The sequence below is a fragment of the Chenopodium quinoa genome, unplaced genomic scaffold (genome assembly GCF_001683475.1).
Source record: "Chenopodium quinoa cultivar QQ74 unplaced genomic scaffold, ASM168347v1, whole genome shotgun sequence".
Taxonomy (NCBI): domain Eukaryota; kingdom Viridiplantae; phylum Streptophyta; class Magnoliopsida; order Caryophyllales; family Amaranthaceae; genus Chenopodium; species Chenopodium quinoa.
In genome coordinates, this window is record NW_018742577.1 from 2,154,100 (window position 1) to 2,174,015 (window position 19,916).

At 34.6% G+C, this 19,916-nt stretch overlaps 1 protein-coding gene across 1 annotated transcript; it reads left to right on the forward strand.

The window, feature by feature from the left end:
* Positions 1-344: 344 nt before the first annotated feature.
* Positions 345-16,126, forward strand: LOC110720708 (subtilisin-like protease SBT5.4). Its single transcript, XM_021899757.1, has 8 exons — positions 345-663; positions 6,495-6,599; positions 6,971-7,067; positions 13,713-13,883; positions 14,215-14,323; positions 14,583-15,141; positions 15,595-15,695; positions 15,796-16,126. Exons 1-8 carry the CDS (start codon positions 580-582, stop codon positions 16,124-16,126), a joined length of 1,557 nt encoding a protein of 518 aa, XP_021755449.1. The 5' UTR covers positions 345-579.
* The last annotated feature ends 3,790 nt before the right edge of the window (positions 16,127-19,916 follow it).

A 19,916-nucleotide genomic window follows, 5' to 3' on the forward strand; every position in this document is an offset into this window, starting at 1 on the left:
GGGCTTTATGTAGTAATTTGCGGGCGATGTTTAACAAATCCCTTATTCTATGCCTTCGACTCATGCAAGTGTGCAACATAGAGATTTTCGAGGAGAGACATTCATTTGAGTGAATTTAACATCCAACACGAACCTAAATAGTACTATAGCTATTCATATCAATTATTAATAATCACATTAATTAAGTACCAACTAAATATGGAAGATGGAACTAGGTTATGAATTTTATTTGGATTAAAATAAAGGAAAGTTAAAATAAAGTTGACAACGTTTTTGCAGTCTTAGAAACATCCGCTTGTAATAATTTATTAAGTTTTTTTTTCTAACTAATGATTTAAATATTATGTTAGATAAATTAAAATAAAATAAGTTTTTGTGAATAAACCATCTAAACAAGTTTGATCTTTCAAAAAAAAAAAAAAAAAAAAAAAAAAAAAAAGAAAAAAAAAGCCCTAAACAAGTTTGAGTTTTAAAAAGAAAATAACAAATTAATATCATGCATTCTCAAATTTGATCGAGTACAAAAGGAAGGAGGCTAGAAGAGAAGAACGAAAGAGCTGTAATACTCGATTAAAAAAAATGCAGATTCCAATGATTTTACATGGTTTCCTATCAATTCTTCTCTTTTCATTGTGGCAAGTACCTACCTTTGCTGCCCCTAAGGCAACTCGTCTTCTTTTCAACCTGCTACATCCTTCAATTCCTTTATGAGAAATTTGGTTTTTTTTATTTTTATTTTATTTTTATTTTTTTATTTTATTAAGTTAGTACTCTTTCCGTTTATGTTTGATGTCCTTATTTAGAATTTGGGGGGAACCAAGGTACTTCGATCCCATAAGTTACTCTTTCTAGATCCTGTTTCTAATACATTGTAAGCTCTTACACTACTAAGAAGCAGTCAAATTACAATGGCTTTTCTACTATGGTTATTTAAACCGTCGCAATATTTGAATTCTACGACGGTTTTCTATAATTTATGACGGTTTTTTTAACCCTTGTTGATTTGCGATGGTTTTTGGTAAGTAAAACCGTAGATATTCTGGGTGCTTCTCCTCCGAATATTGCGAATGCTCCATACATTATGAGATCCAGAACATCGATGTCATCTCCTCATGTCATTGGCATTGCAGCTCTTATTAAAAAGTTACACCCTAATTGGAGTACTGCAGCTAGGGGTGGTTATTGGGTAGGGCTACCTAATGGCAAAATGGTCGGGCCTAATACTAAAGGTTTTGACCCTTTAGTTTTTTAATGGACAGGGCTTTTATAGAGTTTCAATTAAAGCCCAATAATTTAAGAATTAAAATAAAAAACTCAATAATAATGGTTAAGGGTTAGCTCTCACTTCCATTTTCTCTCTCTTCTCCTCTGTTATTTCGCCCACCTTTCTCTCTTCTCCATTGAAGCGCAATCAGAGTTCCCCATTGAAGCGCACTCAGAGTTCTCCATTGAAGCGCACTCAGAGTTCTCCATTGAAGCCGATTGTTGATATTAATTTATCATACCACATATTTCATCCAAGAAATGAGCTGCTGCAATTGTTGATATTTCTTTGAACTCAGGCTCAGCCAGTTTCACCGGTTGCAGGACAGATTCGTCGAATTGCAGTTGTTTCTCCAAAAGTACACCAAGCCTGAAGTTTTGCCCAATAGTCTGGACTTGCTCCTCCACTAAAAGACCATGTAGTATAGTGCCCTGGTATAAACATATTATTGTTTGAAATATTAATATATTTATGTTCTAATTAATAGTAAATTCGAACAATTGTAAATTAAATTCAGTTTAGGCAATGAGTTTTATTATTCTAGAATAGCATAATGTATCAAGTTCATGAAGAATTCTGTTTTTCAAGGCATAATACAAAACTGATTTTATTCACTTGAACTTCATTTGCTCGCGTTCTCATAACAGTACAACCATGATGAAGGTGTTGAAACCAATACTACAGCAGAAGAATAATATTAATGGAGAAACAAAACTGATTTTATTCACTGCACAACCACAAACAAACGTACTGCACTACTTAAATAGAGAATAATTGATAAACAACTAAGCTAAAATGATGGAAGCATAATCCACCATATCCTATTTTCATGCAACTATAATTTGACCCACTAACAACAACTAAATACTCCACTGCATACTTAACCGAAACACTAAAAACAGTATTCCTAAAAATACTCCAACTAAGTTTGAATTAATCTACCAACAGAAGGCATATAGCAAACACCATTCTTACAAATTCGGAAGTTTGGTTTGGTCTGACGCTAAACATGTTGTAAGAAGCCCTATTGTGATCAAGGCCAAATGAAGCTAGAGAAAGTACCAAATTTTGTTTTACGGAGTATAATTTATTACTCCTCCATTGCTTTTGTATGAGAGGAACGCAGGATGTACACTTCTTATTTTATGTACTTTCATTGCTAATTAGGAACGCTAATTACTAGTTATTGGACCATGAGTTAGATTGCATTAGTCCAATTATTCTTAATCAGCGCAAGCTGGATGATGGTTTTGCTGCATGTTTGATAGATGTATTATGTATAGGCACGCAACCACAAATCATGCCTAGGGCTGAAATAAGATACCAAAAATATTTATATTGCAACGAATGTTGTTACTCTTATATATTTATTATTTGTGAAAGAACAAGAAAGTAGGTAAAATTCTCTTGACCTCTTCGGTGATAAAAAGTTTATATTATACGAAGGTCTAGCAAAAGGAGAATTGGTACATTTGGCATATGTTGTATATATATCTTGTATATCATAATATAGCTACATGTACATAAACATCGTCAATCCCATACAATAGATTCTATGATTTCTATATCAAATGAAATTGTGCGTGGGAACAAATACAAACTATGTATGCAAGTACTTTTTTTTTTTTTTCACATTTATAGTGAGAACAATCTTCGATCATGCACTAATACATGTATAAGATCACTGATCAATTAAGATATAAGCGTTATACTTATACAACTTCAACTCGTTTTCAGGCTAGCTGAGCATCATATTGATGTCTGATATTTATCGAACGATTACTGATAATAGAAGTAGGAGTAGGAGCATGAGTACGAATGGGAGTACACATTGTGGTTTCACTCAGAAAAAACCAAAAAATGTTGAATTATTCTGCGAGCCATGATCCAATTGTTGAAGAATAATATTGGTTGAGTATGTCTTGGTTGAAATTTAACTATCTTTTGTGTTTCTAAAATCTGAATTGAAGCTTCCTTATATATAGCGCATCCGTGTATAGGCCCCAAACGTTTCAATGTAATTGTCATCAATGTACATTTAGTTACAAATTTGGTTAAATAAAGTTGCATGGCATGCATGGAAAATTGGATACGCTTTGATAATTTGATGTGTATAAATAAATGCAGACACAGCATCATGTACGCTTGTAACTTAAATCCTAATCAAACCCATCTTAGTGTGGGCCCGGTCCGTTGTTTATTGAAATTCTTTAGTGGATGACATAATTAGATTTAACATCAATGAATATATACTAAAAGACACACCAGCAATGACACGTGTCGATTTCTGATGTGTTCTTAGTATATTTTTTAAATAATTAATTACTAAATTTTATTTAAGGAAGTTATTTTTTTTTTAAAAAAAAAGTCTGTTTTTGTCAACTATATAAATAAGCAATAATATTTACCATTTTTATGTTGATACTCAATTAATCACGGAATAATAAGGAAATATATAATCTTTTTCAAGAAGATGTATTTTTGGTAGAATATTTTTTTATGAATATGATCTTGATCAAATATTCCATGTTACTTCAATTTTGTTCAAGATATTAAACAATTTTGTTCAAAAGTAATTAAAATAACGTACCGTGCATGGCACGGGACCTAACCTATCTACTCCGTATTTCTATATTCTATACTTACTACAGTACTTCCTTTATTTTCTTTTACTCGCAACATAACTTTTAGGCACGCATTTTTAGGCGACGACTAGTAAAAGTAAATGAGCGATTTTTTTTTCAAAATTATTTTAACACTAGGATTAGAGAAGGGTTTGTTAGATATCATGTGTAAAAATCATTTTGATTGATATGGTCACTTACATTATATAATCTCGACCTCAAAGTGCGTATCACAATGTTGTGTTGCAAGTATTTAAAAACGGATGAAGTATATAATAACACAAACCATCACATAAACCAATAGCGCCACATTATGTCACACTCATCATTAAACTTTTTTATTTTTTTTTTCATTTTTTTTATAATACATTTATATTAAAATCGTCAATAAAGTTGATTCATTACATGTAATTAACATTATTTCTTTTGCAGTTCCACTAACTTAATATAGATTATATAATGTTAAACGGTTAAAGACTCTACGCATTCCATAACTTGCATAATTTAAGTAACAAAATGAGGTGTTTTATTTTGTCAAAAAAAAAAAAATAACCGATGTGTTTCATTTTCTAAAAAACACACCTCAAGAAAAATAATCTATGAGAAATAACTAGTCTTTTGGCCCATTCGATGCACTAGCTAGTATTCTCCCATAACAAACTCTATATATAGCTAGCTCTATAGCCATTTATAACAATAAATAACATTCACATTTATTTAATACCAACTAAATATGTAACTATGTTAGGAAAATTGTTTGAATTTAAAAAAAATAATAATAAAGTGAAGAATAGGTTAAAATGTCTTTGCAGTATAAGAATCATCCACTTGTAAGAATTCATATAAAATTTGCTAATTAATCAACCATCTAATAAACATTATGTAATTAAGGCAAAGCAAATTATTATAACGAATATTTTTGCTAATCAACAAATAGAGAAATTCGAGTTTCAAAGAGAAAACAACAAATTGATTTCCATGCATTCTCAAATTTGATCTAGTACAAAGGAAAAAGAAAACTAGAAAAAAAAAAAAAAAAAAAAAAGCTTCATACTCTATCAAACAATGCAGATTTCAATGCATTCACATGACTTCGTCCTAACAATTCTTCTTTTGTCATTGTGGCAAGTTCCTGCCTTTGCTGCCCCTAAGGCAAGTCTTTAATGTGCTTCGTCGTTTATTTTTTTCCAAAAGCTATTTTAATCTAGTACTCCATTCGTTTCTTATTTATGTTGCTATTTTGAATCGGATGGGATATCTAAGATCCGATACCATATGTTTATCTTTCTTAATGCTTTATGCTCTCTTAGATACTTAATAACTAGTAATTCCCTATGGCTTATGTTACTCTTTCTCTAAAAATAATTGGTATTGGTTACTACTTACTACATGAGTAAGACTTATGATTTATGAGATGTAAATGGAAACAAATTATCATAATTTGGAAATATAATTTTTTAAAAAAAATGGAATTTTTACAAAAGAGTGCATAGTTTGAAACAGTTACATATACATATTAAATAACTCTATAAATTTTTATGCAAAAAAAAAAAAAAAAAAAAAAAAAAAAAAAAAAAAAGAAACTTAAAGAGAAAAATCTTAATGGCTAAAAATGTGTACATAACAAACGATGGAAAAAAAGGAACACTCATACAATATTTGACGATACATTATCTTTTGAACTCGCATTTTCAAAGACATTTAATTGAAAAAACACAATAATAAGTACTAAATATGAGTTGGAAAATTGACAACAAATTTACTACGAAATAGATTTCTTTCCACTAGCTTTGTTTTACATAAGATATGTGAAAATTCTATGGTAGTCATCCCTAAAATGACTACCATTATACCAATTTTTTATTGGCTGATTTTTGATTTATTTTTGATTTTTGATTTTTGAGAGCCTGTTCTGTACACCTGGGGTCATTTGCTTATTTGTTGATTAAATGAGCAAATGACCCTAGGTGTACGGTACACCCGAGTGTATATAAATTTTTTTACGTGTTAAAGGACCAACTCAACCAAAAGCTTAAGCTTATGGTTGAGACTTAGGAATATGTTTTATACTCTATCACGCCCTCTCACACGAGAGCCCGTTGGGCTTGAAGTGTGGATGCAGCATGGACTCTCCTCATACCCTGTTAATTCCACTTTGAAAGGAGGGGTGGATGAGATTCGGACCCGTGACCTTTAATTTGTGTCATGTGGCTCTTGATACCATGTTTACGGACCATCTTAACCAAAAGCTTAAACTTATGGTTGAGGCCCAGGAATATGTTTTATACTCTATCATACTCAAGCTTATGGTTGAGGCCCAGAAATATGTTTTATATACTATCACTACGGATGACTACCATGTACTCCCTCCGTTTATATTTAGTTTGACGCGTTTAATTTAGGCACACATAGTAAAGAGAGGAGAGAGAATGAGAGAGAATGATAAAGTAAGTGGGGTACACTAGAAAAGCAAGGTATAAAACTTACACAAAAAGAAAACATATCAACTAAAAATAAACTTACTAAAAAGGAATATGTGTTACTAATAAAATGGAGGTAAGTATATGAAAAATCTAATGCATGTCATTGTTTTCACGCAAATGCAGCACTACGTTATCCATTTAGGATCTCACCATGCAGAACCTCGTTTGTCAGCGAGCCCAGAGACTATTACGAACTCACATCATGAATTGCACCTTTCATTCTTTTTAGTTTGAACCAAACCTGAGCCAACAACGAACCAAAAGACGGAGCACCACAGCTTGTAATCAACCTAAAGTAAAGATTTCGACATGTATTTTGCCAGGAACATTAGCAGGTACAGAGCGGACTGGACACGAAACTTTGAATACACGCCTTTTCCCCAGAGGGACCAGCTTCGTGCGAATCAGCGGCCACCAAAATCCTCCCGTTTGTTTTATTTTAGCAACCTATCCTAAGGTCTCCTCGCCAAGAGCTCCCCGGTGACGACAGAGGAACCAACCCGCCTGCTGGGGCGGGGCGGCTTTATTCCTCATTTATTTAAAATCCTCACATTATTTTGCCCACTTTTTTTTTAATATATATTCTTAAATTGAATAGTGATTTCAACCCTTCAGAAAGGATTGTTTATTCATATAATAAAATATTCAATGCCTTTGCTGCAAACCTTCATGAAGAGGAGGCCACCGAACTCGCAAGTAAGACTATAATTAAGAATTTAAGATATATCATATACGTATGTCTCGTCTGATTTTGTCTAATAATGTATTATTGAACGTAACTTAAATTATATAAGAGTTTGTATATAAGACATTATTATTATTAGAGCAACTTTTAGACAATTTAGCGGTAACTTCTTTTAAAAAAATTGATTTAGGGTTACTATATTTTTTATTTTTTTTTATTTTTTTTTTAAACAAACCAACGAAAGGCTTATATTAATAGATCATTCGAAACTACATCCAAACTCTGGGATCACATCATTCCACACTCTCCAACCGACTTCCCATGGTTGGAAATGGGCCAAATCATGTGCCACTTTATTCCCACTTCGTTTAACAAAAGACCAAGAACAATTCTCAAAACTAGAACAAAAATCTAAAATATCATCAATAATTAAATGAAAAGCATTGGAGCCTCTCGTTCGCCCACACAATGCCTCAATCACAGGTAAACAATCACCTTCCACCACAATTCTTCTCAATCCTTCATCTCTAGCTAGCTGCATTCCTCAATACATTGCCTTTGCCTTAGCAACGATCGGATCCCACCTCTCTGCCCCATGCACTGTCGCGCAAGCAATCACCTCACCCACGCTATTTCTCACAACAGCCCCAAGCCCTGATCCCCCTGCACCAAGCTCCCCTGCATCGACATTTATCTTATAATACTCAGCAGGTGGAGGCTGCCAAGTAGTAGGATGAGCAGACCCATCAAACGAACCCCCCCCCCCCCTTATGAGCCTTCTCACCTTCATCCCTAGCTTCACAGCTTGTCTGTAGCACATAGCTAGCAGTCCCTTCAGGGTTCAGCCTCACATCCTTCATGACATACTTATTTCGAGCCCCCCAAATCGCCTAGCAGAGAGTAATCAAATCCTCCATCTCTTCCTCACCAACCTCGCCAAAACAATATTCCCACCAATCCACAATTGAATGAAAATTGTGCAAGTCAAGATTCTGAAACTTCCTCGAATTCCAGCTGGCGCGAGCAAGCTTGCAGTTAACCAAAGCATGAATAACCGTCTCATCCTCACATTGGCAGATACTACAAGTAGGAACATAATCCCGAACCCTCCGATTGATGCCACTACGAGTTGGAAGGGCATCTTGGCAAGCCCTCCAAGCAAAGATCTTGACCCTAGGCAGAATATTCAAGCTCCATATTTTATTCCATAAGTACCTCCTCCCTGAAGGTGCCTCTTCTTCCCTCCTCCAACCATCATCAGATATAGCTCTATAAGCCGATCCAACCGAGTAATAACCATCCTTCTCTAAATCCCAACAAACTTCATCAACAGGAAATCTATGACTGATAGGTATGCTCAAAACTCGTTCACGCTCAAACGGGAGAAAAATCTGGTCAACAAGCTTAGGCATCCCAACTTCTAGAATTTATGTCGATAAGCTCTGCAACTCTCATATTTTCATCAATATTGCCACGGCGAGAGATAACCTTTCGGGTTTGTGTGCTCGGAATCCAAGGATCCGCCCACACCTTAATACTATCACCATTTCCCACACGCCATCTCAAACCTCTATTAACAACCCACTTTGCCTCAAATATCCCACTCCGAGTTACACTCGGCAAAGCCCCTAACCGAGCTTCTAAAAAATTCGAGTTGGGATAGTATTTACCACGAAAGACACGCTCAATCAGACTACCCGGCTGTATAATTAACCTCCAAGCTTGCTTCCCGAGTAACGCCCAATTAAACAATTTAAAATCCCTAAACCCCAACCCTCCCATCCTTGTTCAATCGACACAACTTCCTCCAAGCTAACCAATGGATTTTCCTATCGCCCTGTTTTTTACCCCACCAAAATTGAGCAACCAAGGATCTTAACTCATAACAAAAAGACGATGGAAATTTAAAAACACTCATCGCATAGGTAGGAAGAGATTAGGCCACCGCCTTTATCATGACCTCCCTACCCGCCTTAGAAAGCACATCCCCTTTCATCCTTGGAGTTTCTTCCATAACTTCTCCTTGATGCCTTTGGTGATCACTTTTTTTGACCTCCCTACCACCGTAACGTAGGCAAACCAAGGTACCTATCATGAACATCAACCTGTTGAACACCCATCTTAGCAGCCAACTCAACCCTCTTCGCATTCACAACTCTTTTACTGAAAGAAACCGTTGTCTAATCAAAATTTATTTTTTGCCCGAAAGACAACTCATAATCCTCAAGCACTCCCTGAATTACCTCAATATCTTTCTCGGCTGCTCTAAAAAGAATAATACAGTCATCGGCAAATAAAAGATGGCTAATAGCCGGAGCCGTATGTAGGAGCAACCCGAATACCACGTAGACTTCCCACCTCCTCAGCACTACGCAGAAGATGAGAAAAAATTATAGCACACAAAATAAATAAGTACGGTGAAATTGGGTCCCCTTGCCTTAACCCTCGACCCGGAGAGAACTCCTCAATAGGCCAGCCATTAATCAACATTGAAAACGAAACCGGTCGAACACACTCCATCACCCGACCGCTCGAAGCACTATCAAAGCCAAATTTATCAAGCACTGCTTCCAGAAAGTACTACTCGATCCTATCATACGCCTTTGACATATCCAATTTCAAGGCCATACTACCATTTTTCGACGTCGAATTTTTCATATGATGGAACATTTCAAAAGCTACCAGAATATTATCAGTAATCAGATGTCCTGGGGTAAAGACACTCTAATTTTCAGAAATATACTATTAAAAAATATCTTCAATTTATTAGCCAAAACTTTCGACACCAATTTATAGACCACATTACACAATGAAATCGGTCTCAAATCTAACATATGATCAACATTATCTTTCTTCGGAATCAAGGCTATAAAAGTTTTATTCAAAAAAGCTGGAATTAAGGCACCACGCAATGTAGCTAAAACAAAACTAGTGACCGACAGACCAACAATATGCCAATACGACTGAAAAAATACAGGACACATACAATCAGGGCCCGGAGCCTGATGCATTTGACTCAAATCCATCTTGACCTCATCAGCCGTATACTCCGCTCTCAGGCTTGCATTCATCTCATCAGTAACTCTACTTTGAAAAGTACTCAAGACCTGCTCAATCATCGAAGGATTCGATGATGTGAATAAGCTCCGAAAATAAGCAACTACTACAGCACCTACACACTCATCACCACCGTGGACTACCCCCTCATCATCCGTAATTCTTCGAATGGAGTTCCTACGCTTTCTGCTTGAAGCTCGCTAGTGGAAGAACATCGTATTCTTATCACCTTCAGTCAACCAAAGAACCCGAGAGCGCTGTCTCCAGTACACTTCTTCATGCTGTATTAGCCCCGCTATTTCACGAACAGGCTTTTCCTTTGCTGCACCTGATCAGCCATGAGCCCCCCTTTACTAAGCTTTTTTTTTTATTTTTTTTCGTAACTCTCTGAAGGTCTCACCAAATTTATTCGAACTCCAAGGCTTCTAATTCTCCGCACAAAGAGTAAGTTTTGACTCCAAAGACAAGCCACCCAACCACGCACCTTCTATTACCCCTTCACAAGACCCATCCGACTACCAAAATTGCTCAAACTGGAACGGTTTGTCACCACCATCCGAATTTTTACTCCATAAAATTAATTTTATCAGAGCATGATCCGACCATTCCCTATCGAGATGAACCAAGTGAGCATCTGGAAATAATTACATCTATCCAACCATCTGTAGCCAATGCCCGATCAAGCCTGGTTTGAGTGTTCTCAATACCATCTCTACCATTATCATATGTAAACTCATATCCTGTAAACGGAAAATTTCAAAGCCCACAATTATTCACAGCCTCCTTAAAATTCACCATCTACCACTCCGCCCTGTCATTGCCACCAAGCTTCTCGGAAGGGAACATAATCTCATTAAAGTCACCTATACACATCCAGGGAAGATGGGACTGTGTGGCTAACAATTGAAGCAACTCCAAGATAAATGTCTGTTACCCACTTCTGGCCACCCATAAAACCCCGTCAACATCCACCATTCATCACCAACCCTTCCTCAAACGTCAACATCAATGTGATGAACAGACATCGTGCGCAAATGAATGGCTAATCCCTTCCTCCAAAGCAAAGCAAGACCCCCTGACCTACCCATCAAATCCACCGTATGTAAGACCATCAAAATCTCCAACACTATCCTTAACTCTACAGAACTCAACACCACTAAGCTTCGTCTCTGATAGAAACACCATAGACAGGGCCTCCCTCCGGATGATATCTCGGAGTCCAAAAACTGAAGAGGGATTGCCCAACCCTCTATAGTTGAAGCTCAAAATACTCATGGAGCTCGGCGGCGTGCTCATCGACAGCCTCCGCCTCCCGCAATCCAGATAAAGTGACAGGAACCGCTTGTTTCTTTATATTCGACTACAATCCTACCATCTCATCACCACTCTCTTTTTTAACCCTCTTCCCCAAACTCGGGCTAGCCTCAACCTCCATAAAGCATCTATCACCAACCCTCTCTGAGCAATTTTTCCTCACTTTTTTCCTTGCCCCTTTTGAACTCTTACCACTCACCCCCATCACAAATTCTAATGCTGAAATTGAAGATGATACAGCCCCCTGCACAACTCCCCACGCCCCGCATCTAACCCCTTACTTTGCATAGGTTCAGGCAGCACTAATAACTCTTCACTATCTTCGTTCGCAACCCCCTACTCTACAGATTTGTTCACCTCTAACACCCCCTGATCAGGCTGCTCAATCCCAACTACCTCGCTATCTTTCTCACCCTCTTCTAATTACTCCTCCCTCTCCGATTCTCGAGTTTCAAATAATTGTTTTTGATAAGCCAACACAGACGTAAGCTCCTCCATCTCCTTCGCCCTCCCTTCTCTAGGCAAGGAACGCAATCACCTTCCCCATCCTAACTTATTTTTCTTACTCTCTTCAGAAACTATGTCACAGTCACGCTCCGCGTGTCCAATCACACCACAAGCAAAGCAGAAATAAGGAAGACGCTCATAAGTGCATGAATTCAACACACACCTCCTTGCCAGATTTGTCACGAATTCTCTGAAATCTTCGCAAGGGTTTCGTAACATTAATCATAACTTTAACTATCCAAAATTGATCGAGACCTAATAAATCTTCCTCAATTTTGACAACCTCTCCAATATTTGCCATAAGCTCCTCCACATCATCATCAGACCTACAATTGAAGGGTAGATGTTTTATTCTCATCCAAAAGGGCGAGTGATATAGAGAAACATGGTCCGGCTCTATGCCACAAGCTCCTCCACATCATCATCGGACCTACAATTGTGCTACCGTTCTTGGCCTTAGGACTAGAAGATGGCGGATGAAATTGCTTGAAGATATGCTAATCTCAGCCTTGACGAGGATGAGGGAGCCGTGGTGGACTTAGGTGTTGTTCAATCGACACAATTGAATGATTAATATAACCTTATGCTTATTGGAAGGGTTGTCACTGAACGACCGTATAACATAGAGGCTTTCAAAAATATGATGATAAAAGTCTGGGCTCTGTCGAAGAATCTGATAATTAGGGTTCTTGGCCCTAATTTGTACGCTTTCCAATTCTTCCATTGGAGGGATAAGGAGAAGGTTTTGAGCGGCCGACCATGGTGCTTTGACAATATGTTACTCGTTTTGAAGGAACAACACCTAAGTCCACCACGCCTCCCTCATCCTCGTCAAGGCTGAGATTAGCATATCTCGAAGTAATTTCATCCGCCATCTCCTAGTCCTAAGGCCAAGAATGGTAGCGCAACCGTCAAGAAGCGGCAACAAAACCCTACACTAGTAAAGAGAACCTAACCCTCTCTTTCGAGGGAATTTTATTCATTATTCTAGGGTAACTATTATTTTATTTCAAGGATAACTTTTGCTCATTTTAAGGCAAGTTTATAACAAATGTACATCTTTTATCGAACAACTAATTTTGTAACAGTTTATAAATACTATTTTGTTCGAATATATCTCTTAGGTAATTTTGTCATTATCCAGTCAAAATTATTTTTGAATTTTTTTTTTCTAAAAAAAAAAAAACTTATTTTGAACTAATTGATTTAACTTTTTCTAAAATTATTTTGCCTAAACATTTTTTTTTACTTATTTTTTCTTGATTTATTCTCTTAGGTAATTTTATCTTACTCCATAACTTATTTTATTTTTTCAAAAATTAAATAAAATACTATTAAAATAAGAAAAACTAACAGTCCATAGTCATGTCTTTTTTTTTTTTTTTTTTTTAGCTTCATTAGTTGGATTTATCTTAATTATACAAGGAAAAATATTAATTTTTCTATGCAACAAATTTATGATTAAATTGTTAACCTAATTGTTCTATCATATTGTCATTTACTGTACGTATTTTATTTTTCAAATAAAACATATGACATAACATAGTAAAAAACAATCTGTCAAAGGATCAACACAACCAAAAGCTTAAGCTAAAGATAGAGGCCCAGAAATATGTTGTATACTCTATCACGCCCCCTCACATGAACTTGAAATGTGGATATGATATGGGCCCTTCATACCCAGAGCGAAAGGCTCTAACACAATCTTTAGCTATAGTTAGAACTTATATACGGTTCACTTCACCCTAATTGTATCTTATCTTATCGTTTTATTGCAGAGCACCCTACTGTTGCATCAATAATGGAAAGCCAGCCACTAAAGTTGTTAACAACTCGATCAGTGGATTTCTTAGGATTTCCGAATCAACTTAACAACTATAAAACTGATGAGTCCATTTGGGTGAAAGCAAGCTTCGGAGATGGCATGATTATAGCAAACTTGGATTCCGGCAAGTACAAGTTTTACTTCTCTTACATGCATGTTTCTCTATTTAGATATTTGAGAACAAAAATTAACTAATATAAGGTCATTCTATAATTCTAATTACACTATATTAGGGGATAACAAAATTATTTATGCGGAGTAACTATTGTTACCCCTTCAACATTATTAATACCCGTTTGAAAGTTCCTACTTAACACCTTTACTACAATTCATTATTTACGAACATCTAATAGATAAATTATCATGTATAATGCCACCTATATTATCCAGTCTTTTAAAAATAACAAGCTTTTGATTATCCCAGAATGATTAAACTCAATAGTAATGTGTAACAGGTGCGTGGCCAGAGAGCCAGAGCTTTTCAGATCAAGGCTTTGGCCTTGTTCCGAAAAAATTCAAAGGGGCATGTGCAAATGAAAATGATCCAACATTTAAGTGCAACAGGTTGTTAATATACTATTTCTAGTCTATTAATGAAATAATACTTTTGTTGCTTCGAAATAATAATGTTTACATGCTATTGTTTCAGCTTGTCAATGTATAATATAAGACCATGTTATTTTGAGTAGAAATTTTTTATGTCTTCAAATAATACCCTTTTGTTAACTAATGCACTCGCAAAAAATGAAGGATATAAAAGGCAAATAAGACTAACTAATAGGTAATTAATTATAGGAAGCTAACTAATGGGTAATAATTATAGGAAGCTTATAGGAGCAAGATATTTTTACAAAGGAATTATGGAACAAGGCAAGTTAAATAACTATATCTTCAATGATACATTGAGCCCTCGAGATCACAATGAAGGGCATGGCACACACACTCTATCTACAGCCGGAGGTAATATTGTCCCTGGAGCAAGCTGCAACGGATTAGCAAATGGGACTGCGAAAGGCGTGGCACCAAGGGCACGCGTGGTTGCGTACAAAAATGCTTGGCATGCTACTGAAACTTTTCCATTCCAAGGCAACTCAATGGATTTACTAGCCGCTTTTGAATCTGCCATTGACGACGATGTAGATGTCATTAATGTATCGATGAGTCAGGATAATGATGATGATTATTTAGCTAGCAATGCTATTGCTGTTGCAGCCTTCCATGCTATGAAGAAAGGAATCATCACGGTTGCTAGTGCTGGAAATAATGGACCTAAATCTGGGTCTGTTCAAAATGTAGCCCCTTGGTTGTTGACTGTTGCTGCTAGTACTATGGATAGAGAGTTTTCGGCTTATGTCAAACTCGGTAACAATCAGAAGATCAAGGTTCGTTAACTAATTCATTTGTTTTTTTCCATGTAACAAGTAACTTTTAGTTGAGAAAATGCATATTATTTTAGAATCTAAAGCATGCATATAAAAATGTGCGCCCCATTACTCACTGTGAGAAACATTTTTGTTTCTCACAGTGACAGTTTCGTAAATAAAATGTACTACTTTAGTCACGATGATGCGAAATTGTTCAGGGTGGTATAAAAAATGGATGATAAAATTGTACCACTTTAGTCACGGTGGTACATTTTATTTACGAAACTGCCGCTGTGAGAAACATAAGTGAGTAACATAGATTTACAGTATAAAAATCTAATAAAGTGGCTGGTGTACATAAATTTAAAAATCTAACACATGCATCGCGTGCATATGAATTTAGTGATTATTCGCGTGCATATGAATCTAGTGATTATTGTAGCAAGTAATGTATGTTTTAAACGATTACAGGGAGTACGCTTTATGGATTCAAAGACAAATGACCCTAATAAACTCTATCCATTGATCAGTGGTGCAGAGGCTCGCAGTACTATCGCTAATATCAAAGATGCGTGAGTTACATAAAAAAGCTTAATTTTAGTTTGGTAAATAATTAACCAAGCAAAGCATATGCATTGATATTAATTGCTATCTTATTGTATCTATGTTTAGTACGGCATGTCATGTTGCAGCCCTAGATGCAGCGAAGGTGAAGGGAAAGATCGTAGTATGTCGTAATTCACTCAATGAAGCCGGAGATATGGACAGTTTAAGAAGCATGGAAGCTAAAAAAGCAGGAGCTGTTGGACTTGTCCTGGTAAATGATAAGAACAAGGGATTTGGAGCTAGCCAACCTCATTCAATCGCCACCGTGACCATTAGCTATAATGATGGAGTAACTCTTTTTTCTTATATCAATTCTACCAGGCAAGTATATTTATGCTTTTTATTGATCAATATTATTGGATTACAATATGCTAAGGGTAGAGTTCTAATTTACTAATGATATTAGGTATATCTAGCAAATATATATATGCATATTTATTTAAATATAGGAAGAGAATATAAGTGCATATTTTTAATCAAGTTCAATAGTTTAGCTCATAATTACTAGCCCTGTCTTCATTTTGTTTATTACCTGATTTTTGTTGGACTAAAATTAGTTTTGCTAAATTTGTATTGCATGCTTTTACTAAATATATTTATTTACAAAACTTATAGTACATATTTTTACTGAAAATTTTAAATATTTTTTTTTTTGAAACAAATGAATTCATTTATAAAAAGTCATACGACATCTACAAATGAAATTTAAATTAACAAATACATAAAATTGAATCAAATTAGAGTTTCTTAATCAAAGCTACGATCGTTAAATAGATCTTGCATTGTAGTACATCTCTCGCACGCATCGCTGAAATATACAACCTTTCAGGAGAGACGGTCTAACGATTTGTTGTAGCGGTAAGGATGATTTTCATCTAATTCACTTGAACGCATTTGAAAACTTGACAACCGTTGCAATCCCGAACAATTCTTTACCAACGAATTGATAATATGTCAAAAGATGATTACCTTTTTTATTAACTCTAATACACAAACAAACCCTAAACATACACAAACAACTAAACTAACAAAAAGTAACGACTCTACCATAGGGAGACGGACGAATATCTACATTACTCGTGTAGATTTATTGAAACCTAAATTGCAAAACTGAAGAAAATTAAGGGAACGAAAAGGGTCCGAAATATATAGTCTAATTTCCAAAGAAATTTGACTATTTCCGGCTTAAACGGCCAAAAATTTGGAAAAACCCTAGAGGAGAGGAGAGGCGAGAGTTTTTTGTTGTTTTTTTTTTTCCTCTCTCTAATAATACACCTAATTATTTAAATTAACTTAAGTTATTTGTTTCAAAAAAAAAAATTGCTTTTATTAAAACTTATTTTTACTAATTTATTATTATATTTGTTCTTTAAAGTTACAAATTTCTAATGATCAAACTGATTTTCATCGAATTGAATTTATTTTTGTTAAAATAAATCATTTTACTAAACTTAATTTAATTTTACTTATTATAATTTATATAAGGTGACGGATTTTTTATATTTTTTTCTTTACTCAATACGACTATTACTTTTATGAGGTGGAGAGTACTGAGCTTAACATAATATTATATCCCGATATCCGTATGTAATCAATATAGTGAAGAGTAAGTAATGTGATTATATCTTTGGGTTTGTTATCATTTAACAAAGTACTAGGATTGCTTAAGTCGATGCTATGAAGGCGCTCCTTAAGACCCTTGAGTTCATCTCGCATAGTAACTACTTCTCGCATAAACGAGCAAAACTCTTCGACCCATTTCTCTTTCGACATTCCAGAGAAGATAGCATTGAAGGGTTTTGCTATTTCAGGGATGCTAATCAAAGCCGGGTTGTCGATCCTGTGATTCGCCAAACGCAGATTTTTCATGTGAGGGTAGATGTCTATCAATGCCTGCGCATTTTCCTGCTTCAGCGGCTCTCCTTTCTTCGCATCCTTGTTTGCTGAAACCGCGAATATGCAATGCCATAGTGACAAGATTGTGGCTGAGTTTTGGTCCACAGTAGTTTCCATAGTCAACAGCGGATTTATTTGGGGTCAAGTCTACCTGAAATATTTCAGATTATCAGATAATGAATTTTTTGTCACAAAATACCTAATAAAACTCAGAATCTATGAGAAACTAACTAATAAAAAAATGTTGTAAGAAACTACCAAATAAGACTTCATTAAAAGACTTTGATCTTTCATTGTAAAGTAAAAATATAATCATGTGGATTCTTGTTAAATTCGTCTCAACTTATATAAACTTTCCTACATAATATCATTTTTCTCAATTTATATAAACTTTCGTACATAATATCATTTTTTATGAAATAAGTTTTACGTATTGGTAATTAAAAATCTTAGTGATTGAAATAATGCATTAACAAATGTGAAATGAGAATTATTGTTGCAAGGAAAAAAAAAAAAAGACAAAGCAAATATATAGGTATGTTGTAGCTTGTTCTTTTGCAAGATTAAACTATTATGAATTAAAATAAAAACTAAATTATATAAGTAAATAATTAATAACAACAACAAAAATTCATCAAAGAAAATAAAACAATAAAAACTAATAATAATAATAATAATAATAATAATAATAATAATAATAATAATAATAATAATGTAAATGAGACAAACAAAATGAAACAAAACGGTTAATAAAGTGAATTATGAAGCTGAATTAGAATAACTATGATGAACAACTGGAAAATAAGTCTTATAGGGTAGGGCTTAAATATGCATTAAAAAAAATAGGATTTATAAAAATTACATTTGATTACAATATATCATCAATATGATAACAAGTGGTTTATTGTAAAATAATAAAATAAAATTAGAAAGAGTAGTGAAAAAAGGGAGTACTAAAAGAGATAATTTAGATGCATGATATGATGGAAAGAAAAGGGGAAAAAAAAAAGTAAAAGCTTTACCAAATGAGTAAAGTCGTAGTTGATTAATTATAACACTACGTACTTACTCAAAGAACAACTCGTTACTCAAGATTTGCAAGTTTAATTCTTGTTGATGAGTTCTTCACCAGACTATCGACATATTTATAGAGTTAAGGATTTTATTTTATTTTATTTTATTTTTATTTTTTTTTGAGTAATGAAAAATGTATAATATAGAATAATTAATAATTGATGTGGAGCGGCGATCGATCAATCTAAGATTATAATATTACCACATTAATCGCTTAGATTAGTTAAATGAGGTTCCATAACAGCCATGACTCATGATTCAGAAATTATTCATGAATAAGTGCTCCACCTCTTTGCACTATCATGTATGTATATCGTCCCACGATCCATATATATATGAATATTAGCTTGTTTTCAATACTCTGCATGGCGCACCATGATCAAATAATCTAGTTTCCGCGATTTTCGAATCTCACTTTTTAATGGCTTATTCTTAGGATTTTTTTGACAATTACCACCTATAATTGTTGTTGTTTTAGAAATTACCACCTACAATTTTATTTTTTTATTTTTTGAAATTTACCACCTACAATTTTTCAAAACGCTAAAACTTCCCACCATTTTGAAAGATGACGTTATAGTGGGGCCCAAAAACGGTCTTCCCCTCATCTTCCCTCATTTTCCCTCCTTCCTCTATCGATATTCAGTCTTTCTTCTTCATCTCCTTTTTAATTTTGCACAAATACTAAAATCCAATTGCTAAAATAAAAAATTAGGGTTTCAAATTTCAAAATCGATAATTAAATTCTAAAAGTGAAAACCCTAAATCCTTAATTCAATTGAAAACCCCCAAAATAAGTACCTAAACCCAGTAATTAAAGCAAACATACCTTTTTTCATGGAATCATTGGAGTGGTGAAGCAAGAGAAATTATTATTAAAACCTAAATTTTGTTTCTAGCAATTCAATTTCAAGCTATGCCTCATTTTATATGGAAATAGAAGAAAAGGGAAGTGAGAATCGAGAGAAGAAGAAAGAAAACGGAGAATAATAACAAGGATGACGTCATCTTTGAGGGGTTGGTCAAAGTGGTGGGAAGTTTTAGTGTTATGGAAAAATGTAGGTGGTAAATTTCAATTAAAAAAAAAACAGTAGGCGGTAATTCCTATAATAACAACAATTGTAGGTGATAATGGTAAAAAAAATCCTTATTCTTATGGAGAAATCTTGGTACATATCCTTATATCTTGTATAAGTTTGCAAATACAAACTGTACTG